This window comes from Bombus impatiens, unplaced genomic scaffold (genome assembly GCF_000188095.3).
Source record: "Bombus impatiens unplaced genomic scaffold, BIMP_2.2 scf_0197, whole genome shotgun sequence".
Lineage (NCBI taxonomy): Eukaryota > Metazoa > Arthropoda > Insecta > Hymenoptera > Apidae > Bombus > Bombus impatiens.
In genome coordinates, this window is record NT_176616.1 from 1,373,565 (window position 1) to 1,383,285 (window position 9,721).

General features: G+C 38.4%; 1 protein-coding gene across 1 annotated transcript in view; it reads left to right on the forward strand.

Moving 5' to 3' along the window:
- The first annotated feature begins 963 nt into the window (after positions 1 to 963).
- Positions 964 to 9,721, forward strand: part of LOC100744289 (calpain-C) — a 38,773-nt gene continuing 30,015 nt past the window's right edge. Inside the window, exons 1-2 of the mRNA XM_003487720.4 lie at positions 964 to 987; positions 1,310 to 1,498. Of these exons, the coding sequence (XP_003487768.1) occupies positions 1,490 to 1,498 (9 nt within the window). The 5' untranslated portion in view covers positions 964 to 987; positions 1,310 to 1,489. The remainder of the gene's footprint in view (positions 988 to 1,309; positions 1,499 to 9,721) is intronic.

Genomic DNA, 9,721 nt, shown 5'->3' on the forward strand with positions numbered 1-9,721 from the left:
GAAGAGGAAGATACGAGAAGATAAAAGAAATAATTAAAAGAAAATGAAACAAACTTCTTTTTATAGATCATTAAGACGTCAATTATTATTCACTTTACCTCAACACGAAAGAAAAGTTCTCTGCAAAAAGAATGGCTTCCGGGAACATTTTATGGAATACTTTATCAAGATCCCGCCATGCTACACTGCTCAAAACAATGGAAGGATTTCAGACCTCACCGAAAACGCAGCTGATATTAACACCAAAAGAGAATTAGAATACGATCCTTAATAAATTCAATTTAAATCAGGAATATATGTAAGTAATTTCCATATATACGCACTAAATTTTAACGGATAATCTGCTTGTTTTAGATCAAAATGCATTCATCATTTAAATGGAATATTTAACATTACTCAGCATAGTGAATCTCATAAATTGGCTGCAATAGATAAAACATATGATTTATGCAAATTCATATGTTCAAGGATACAAGTAGAATAACGAGCAAGCACGGATTTGCACCATTTACCACATATTATAACCAGTATCCTGCTTTGAATATTGTATCAATTTTTACATGTTGCGTGCATTCTGTGTATTCCTGCATCTTTGAACTTCCCATAAATACAAACATTGCTAATTCATGTTTTTATCATCGCAACAAACAAAGTAAAACCGAAGGAGAAATTTTTTTCATTTGCTAAGTCTCACAAAGGTTAGTACACTTTAAATGTTTTACATAATTTTTCATATGTATATTCTGTTTCTTCGTACGTGCATTTAGTACCTTTAAATTTTATATAAATATATAGATATTAGCTGTGTGCTTATAGGTCAATAAGAAGTCCATCGGTAAGTCATCGTGAACTTCGTAAACAAAGTTCGGTAAGTAAGTACTTAGGTGTATAGACAACGATCACGACGCGGAAAGAGGGAGGTAAAAGAGAGAGGATAGTGGTCGTCAGTAAGTCGGCGACCAGAGAAAGAGGAGGAAGGCCAGCTAGGTTGGTGGTGATCGAGTCCGGATCCGCGACTAGCAGTTCACGGCTGGTAGTCAGCGCACAGTCAGTCAGTCATTCAGGCAGTCGATTGTAGTTAGTTGGTGGTAGAAGTTGCTCCGCTCGCGGAGCCGCGACATGTTCCTTTCGCGTCTCGGTTCGCATGAGTTTCACCCGTATTATTTAATCTTTCATTGACACGGCTTTGTTGCGACTCATCGACCACCACTGTAACCGTTTTCCTCGATCTTTCGCTCGCTCTTTCTTCGTTTCTCTCTTTTTTTTCTTGTACTTCCTTTCCACGAACACGTTGGTTGGTTCTGCGCAGTGAGGTCGATCGATGAAAGTGCAAGTGCCAGTAAGGTCAGTGTGTGCGTAAGGACCTTCCTTTCTTCCAGTGGAACCAGTGATAAAGTGAGAGGAACGTGCGACCTTGAGCAGGATCTCGAAGAGGACCTCCGCGAAGAGGTGACAGCCTGGAGAGGACGCGACGTAAACGCAGCCACGGATGGTTAACGTGAGTATCTTCTGATGTGTTTACTACCTGTAGCTCTGCGATCGAAAAATCTATCAAGAAACTTCTGTAAGAATATGTGTAATTGATTACTGTGTAACTGAACTTGTGTAATTGATTATATAGAACATCATAATGTCGCACCTATATAGAGATTGCAGAGGATTATTTTGATCAAGTTGTATTTTTGATCGGAGCATATAATGACGTGCAGATAGATTTTTCAATTTATCCTTTAAAAATGATATTTAAAAGAATTTTAGTGAATATCGGGTATAAGAACATGGCAAGTAAAAGCAAATAACATTACAAAAGAACGCTGTAAAAATTCATTGAAACATCGTTTTTGGAATAAAAATCTATGTAACCGGAAACTTGTACGTGTGCTGCATGTATATTCGTTTGATACTCTTCCTGACGCTATTTACGATAATTTCAGTACCATAATTTAAATACATAGTTGCTCACATCTCACGCTGCTCCGCGTCCAATTTCGATGCGATGTAACAAAGGATATTAAGAGAGACTGGAGAAAGTAGTTGGCATTACTTATGAAACCGTTCGCGCCGTTTCCTACACCGATAAAAGAAACGAAACACGAGAAAGGAGATAGCCAAAGGTTTTGTTCCAATAGCACCTGAATATGAACGTACAAAGCTGGTGCAACAATTGCTGGCTAGCTTTTCCTAACTTGTGAACACCTACGATCACGATTTGCCAGTTAATCTTTTACAAGGCGGATCTATTTGCTTGGTTCGATGCGGCGATAAATCGCACTGCTGAAAAGAAATTCTTTGTTTTTCTCCACACTTCGGTAAACATACGAACAGAAGATACTCGTGCGCGCCAAGATTTCCCTCGTAGTAGTAGGTCATTATAGAATTTCTAGCGAGGTGCGCCTCGCTATGTGACCAGAATGATTTCTTTGCGTGAAAGTCACCCTAGAATGGTACAACCGAATCCAGCCAGTGAAATGGAAACTATTTGATCCACGTGGAATGCGAACACACGCACGCAGGACTATGTAGAAACTTGTGGAAATGCAAATGAAGTCTCGTTAAACTGCAACTCCAGGACGAGTGGAAATGTAAGTCATATTAACCCATTAAGAGTCAAGTAGTGAGATATGTATAAAGGTTACGTAAATACAGAATTGCCAGAAAACGGGAATGACCTGTACACTGCTATGTTGAGATACAAAAATATACTAGAATAATAGATACTCTACAAAAGTCTGTTGCACGAGTTAGAAACAGAAACAGAGTTTTTGTGATTTAAAACAGAAAAGCGACATTCGCTAAGGTAAATTTAAAAAATTGGAAATAATATGTTGCGGTGATGGATTCAACTTCGACTTGGAGATTTCTTGTGACGTATATGAAAAGATGCCCTAACACATATTTTTCGTCAAACGGTATGTTACTAGCAATACCTTGAATATAGTTAAAAATATTTGAAAACGTTGAATGCTTTCGAAGCTTCAACTGGAAATATAAAATATCACCTCAATGCTGTATAATGTACTCGTACAGGATGCTTGTTCTATGGATATTTACATATGTCCTGCCGAGACTTGTATCACGAATACGCTTTCCAGTAAAAGATACGAAACGCTCGTAGTTTGCGGGAGTATCGGCAGGATAATACATGCGATGGAACGGCTGAGGAATAGTGATTTTCTTGTAACGCGGTCCACAACTTCGAAAGCCTGGCATAGGTATACGTTTTATCAGTCTGGACACGAGTTTTCGTTTACGTGACCGAACGTAATTTATCCCTTCGCTAAGACGCACGCTTCTCGCTTCCGCTTTTTAAATCTTCCATCGAATAATTCTGATAGCCGTTTCAGCATGTATTAAGTTCGCGTGCGTCCACTCTTCGCTTAGATGCGTATAAAACGAATCCGACTGGTTGAAAAAAATAATTCGGCATCCTCTCGCGAGTTGCAATCCGTGAAACAGCCAAGTTACAAAATATTATTAACGTTGATAATTAATTTGATTCAACGCTAACACCGGACAAACGTATTAAATTATCCGCCTAGCCAACAACTAGGCAAGATAATCGACAAGCTAAACGCGTTAGGAATAAATTTGAAAAGAATTTTCCAGCTCTTAGGTCTGATACGCGTTTCTTCGTGTTCATTTTTATTCCTTTTCCGGTGGTATCTCATAAAAATGAACTCGTCTCGACTCGTAATCACGATACATATTAATCCTGCAACGTCTAATGAGTTCATCGGAACGAATAAAATTTATTCGCGGGGGATGACGTTACTTAATTCTTCGGTCGTTCGACCGTCATGATTACGTAACGTTCCGTGAAAAGGAGATCTATTCGTCGAAAGTGATCTCCTCGCATTCTTCAAAATCTTTCTCTCCATTCTTCCAGCCAGAATTTCACAAGTCGAACGCTACGGTGCCTGCATACGATTACGATAAAGTTGACAGTAGGCGGTATGGTACGACGCTAGGAAGACAATGTACTCCGTATATACGTGTCCCTGGAGCATTTTTTACTTTCCCGAGCGTCGCCCACATTCGTGGCATCGATGTCTTTTGTAACGTCGTTGTCTACGCGGCTGGTGTAACCGTACACACGTCTCATACCTGACACATCCCGCATATTCTCCGTTACGTTAGGTCAGTCTTTGTATTTTGCTTTGTCAACTGCTGTTAAAAGACGGGTTAAGGTGGTTCCTTACGAATTTATGGTAAATTTATTATATTATAATTTTATAGTAAATATACTAAATATATGTTGTATCTACGTTTTATCATATTCGATATCCATTAAATGGAAAAATATCTTCACTACGTAAATATATCTTGACTGTAAGTTGATATATTCGTTAGATTTGCATAGGTACGTGTAGTATCGACTTGAATCCGTAAACTAAAGATTCGATGTCGTGAAATTTTAGAGGAAACTTTCATAGTAAATAGACATTTAGATATCCAAAGATTTCAGATCGGATCGTATAGGGTATTTTAATCAAGGTCGAGCCGAAATGTTGAAAATATTTTAAGTCAATTGTTCTTTGAAAGGTTCAAGTACTAATCACGCAGCCAAGTAACGAAATTAAACAATTTACTAAAAACGGAGTTAAAGTTAAGACGTAACAAATTCTACGATATGTGCATATACATAGAGAATAATTTCCAAGATGTGAATGTAAAATTAATTAGTGCAATTACAGAAGAGCTTTGATTGTATCTTCAAATTTGAAACGGCTTGTACAAGTTGGATTCTCGACGCTTGGTTCTCCCGAGCGGTCTAGAAATCTGATCTTCCACTTTGTAAAGCGAGTCCAGTTGTAGAACTCATAGTTTCCTCGATATAATTTATTCATTGTTGCTTGTTAAATCGCGAATGAAAAAGCAAGCAACGAAACCAAATCGCGCTCTCGATAAGATCGGAAGTACAACCTAGAGGAACCAGTTTTGCGAATAGAAAATCATGTTGTTACGTTTGCGGGCCTTTATCAGACCGCTGTTAAATTTATTGGCGGCGAAAGTAGCATTTTGTCCAGAAGTAGTTTGCCTACTTTAACAACAGCCTTAGGTTTTCAATCCTTCAAACTTAATCGATATTTCTCAAGAACCTCAAGTTCTTCACCTAACGTATAAAAATGATCAGTTTTTCTGTTTCAATTGTTTCTTGACTCAGTAATAACGTTTCTTTTCCTCCTCTAATTATAAGGTTATATCTTATTATTTATGGCAATGAAATGCAAAGTACAATACAAGAAGCGAAAGAAAATAATTACTTCCATGAATGCGATAAACATAATACTTTATTCATATGAAAAAGATAAAAATCCAATTATGTATGATAAACGATCTCATTGACCATCGGAGACTTAACTAGAAGGAAATTAGTTCTCTCCTAAATAATTAATTCCAATTAATTCTGATTTAAATTCGAGAAATCGAAAGAGTCGAGAATTTGAGTAGCGAGTACATACTTCGTAAAAATCAGATACAAATTTCGGCGATCTTACAATGAAACCTTGGATACACGAAAATCTAGGTCGTTACGTTCGCATTTCACGAATCCTGGAGCAGGTCGCGTTACAATTGGCGCGTAAGCAAGTAATTAGCCAAAGACTAAATTTTCAATCGCTCGTTCCATCGCACTTTCGCGCCTGTCCACGACGAACGACAACCAAAGTACTAACTCCCTTACAAAAAAGACAAAGAAAAAGAAAAGGAACAGCGTTTATTACAGCACCTGTCTACAACAGTTCTTCGATATGGTCGATGTACCTCGAACTCGACCGACACGTTTCTACCTCCGCGAGATTCCCTTGCCTTCGAAACCGGGTCTTCTTCTCTCCACGACCTCGAAACACACAAATTACGGAGGCACGAAGCAATGCGTGCGTACCAAGAGAGCCAATAGGAGAGACTGCTCGTTCCTTGTGCATCGTGTCTTCCTCCTTGTCGTCGTCGACGTTGCCCTAACGAAAGAAGAATTCCCGGAGACGGGATCGTAGAAAGTCCTCGGAGGTTCGAACGCTTCCGATAGTCAGCCTGTTCGCTCGCTTCCTAGAATTTACGATCCCTCCACTCTCCAGGGGATTCGTTCCCTCCCACGAGAGGAAGCGCGGTTATAAATTGAAGGGAATCTCTTGGTTCTTCGTAAGATTTACTAACCTTGCCGTCACGACGAGCCAAACGATCGTGGTGCGCTTGGTTTTCGCTTGAATGCGAAAGGAGGGAAAACGAGGAGAAGGCAAATTTTACGAGTACGATGCTGAGGTATTTATATAGTTTCATTCATTTCAGAAAAATCAATCATTGCAGCAGTGAGAAAGCATCTTTGATATTCGACCCACAACTGATCAACCAGGGATTAATTTAATGATTATTAGTATATGTATAACGCAGAATCTACTATCTTCTGTAGTAAACCTCTGAATTAGAGATTTATACTTTATTGAGCGTGTTATGCGTTTAAGTAAAAAAAAGAGGAGTATAAAAAGGAGGTGGCTTAAGAATTAGTTTCTCTAAAAGTTTAGTCATCAGACTGCAATGTTTTGAAATTAATCTTTGAGATTGTTTTTCGCCATCTTTATAAATGTTACACCACACGTGAAAAAGCATTCGCGGGTAGAGGTTTTTGTCGAGTTTGTAGACGGTTCAAAACACGTTCTTCGTGTTAAAATACCAGCTGAGTAACGACCGATAAAGGTCCCTGGCTATCAATTGCTGGGCGAAAGTAAAACTCCGAGAGCGAGTTTCCTGGGTTGGTTCTTCGTAAACTTTACCTCAAATTGTTCCTGTTAAACAATCATCGTTGCTAACGGTTGACAATGATCGACGACAAAGCACGTACAAAAAAAGAAAATCAACGACGAGAAGCCTCAAGGACACGGATGGATCGTCGACTCGATCCATCATTGACCGCAAAGAAGCGAATCGAAAATGTTGGCGAACCGCTAAATCACGATGAATCACCGTTGAATTTCTTTTAAATCGCTGCCGTAGATAATGATTCGCGATATTATGAAAAGTGTAATCGCGGTTTGCGAAAGAGAGAGAATTCTCGTGCAAAAGGCATTTGCAGATTTCCAATATTTTTCTTTCGTTGCTTAACAAGCTCGGTGTGCATGAATTGTGTATGAAACTTACGATATGCGTTTAATATCAACTCGAACGACGAAGGGAAATCAAAACTCATGGAATTTTAAACAAGACTTTCATAATAATTCATACGTTATATATTCATCGTTTATCGTGAAATTTTAAGACATTATGATAGATTTTACACGAAAATTATTAGTAACAAGATGGTATTTTCATAATTAATGGAAATTGGATCAGCTAACTTATTAAAATGTTAACCTACGTGCGTTGGATCAATTTCAATTCCTTTAATGCTAAAAGATTTCTTAATTTCGTTATGTCGGTATTATTCTTAAAACATCCAAGGTTTTCTTGTTCAACGGGAGAAGATCAAAATTGGATCACAAAATTTGAAGACTATTTCACGATTGAGAAATGCCTAATAGATTCGACGAAACGTTGCGTTATAGTCGTGATTAAACGAAGAAATACTAACGTTTATTCGTATCGGAGGAACGGTTCGGGAAGCGAAGACAGATACGTTGAACTTTTCGATTCGACACGTTCGACATGAAGTTACGGGGCAACAACCTCGGCGAACGTCGCCAGAAAAACGTCTTAGAACTCGCTGCCGATGAGAAGAAACTCGACTCGCTGGACAAGTCCTCGTAAATCAGAATCTCTTCAAGATGAAATTAGTGTCAGTTAAAGGATTCCGTGGCGCCGAGTCGTTCCGAGTCGCCCACAGCTTGAATAGCGAATTAACGATCGCTCTTCGGAAAACACGAGCAAGAGTTTCGTTACATTCGTAGGAACTTCATTACGATATCCGTTCGTAATAAAATCGAATATTACCAAGCTCCTATTGCTGTAAAATGTTACTTGAAACGTTGAAACATACATCATCGGGAGACACGAGGAATTTAGATCACGTAATGACTTTATAAAATCTGGATTTTCAACCTGTGAATCTCGGACTTTGGAGTGACTTGGAAACTGGAAAACTGTTGTATGGCGTTTTCTAGAGGCGGAGGAATCTTTGCGAATATTTCGAGTTGTAATTATTTTCATACGAAAATTCATCAGGAAAATTCTTAGCATTTACTTCTTTCTACATTGCAATATTCCAATAGTGGTGATTAGATTAATTTTTGATAGACAACAGGAAATAACCTGAGGTCCATTATGAGAGATATTTAAAAGAAATAGGATAGAAGGATACGAAACACAGTTATAAGATTTTAGATGAAAATATGAAATTTATCAAAAGATCGATGAAATTCAGAATCGTAGCAGTTCATAGTGCGTAAAAGGATTGAGAAATCAAGGCTTCAGGGTTAAGGAACGTTCGTCGAAAGGCCGTACAGAAGGTCTCGCGTTCATATCACAGTAACATCTCGTTGAATCACGTCGATGCTCGCTCCTTTCTTTAGTCCTTTTATACTTGGCTAACAATCTCTGAAAGTTTTTCCCACTGTGGTTTCTCGACTCGAGAATTAGCCACAGAAATAATGTGTTTGTATTTACTGAGTCATCCGCAGGGATAAACCTATGATCTATGGAGAAACGGTAAAAGCAATCGACAATCAACACGACTTACGCGATATTAAATGACGTTCACTGATGTTAATATCAATTAATAAATACATATGTATGTTACATAGAAATCTAAAACACATCGGTGAAGTAACCGTTTAGAAATCAAGAAATTGCGATTATCCATGTGGAATATATCAATTTAAATATACGTTAACACTTTGTGGAGATAAAAGTACAACCATTGATTGAAATTGATTAATTGAAATTCGTTTCTAAAATTGTATTCCTAAAATATATCTTTTGAAATTCCTTTTTTTATTTTTATATTTATTGAAAAAGGTCTTGAACATTCCACTTAACGAATTATCATATGATGTAGTAAATACATTTAGAAGTACGCGAGGATCATTGACAATTTTTTAGGAGCTTAAAATAACAGAAATTGGGTTTGAATATAAACTATTCAATTTGCTTACGAAATATGAGAAAAGACTTTTTCTCACTAGTTGAAGATCATCGTATAATTTTAACGTTAAAATCTTATTTAATCTTTTTACGTTCAACTCAAACTTATTACAAACTTGTGAGTAACGTTTCTCGGTAAATCGATCGATCTGACGTAGACGAGCGAATCAATCGTTCCTGGAATCAAGATACTTCATCCTAACACCTGGATATCGCATTATCTCCTCGATTACACGAATCTGTTTATTACCCTCGTAGAATCAGGAAGACTCGAGGTTTAACGAAGGATGCGCAGTAAAATCGCGAGTTGGCTCGCTCTTAAGATAAACCGTCAGATAGCCGTTGGCCTGGCGTGCACTGTCTTTCCTCCTCCACCAGAGTTTGCATCTACTAGATGATGCATAGGAGACCAGTACCACGAGCCGAAAGGGAGAAGACGTGCGTGGTAGATCGAGGCTCGTGGTTCCCCCGATCCTCGAACGTGATAGTGTTAAGGCGCTTGCACAAATTTCCGGTATTTGCTAAGGGAGTGGGAGCACGAGCGACTGCTTACAGGTTGTTTCATTATCGTGCGAAGCGATCTCGAGGTAAAACGGCCCGAGGAGAATAAAGAGCGCGGCTCTCTACCCCCGGAAAATCGGCAAGACCTCCC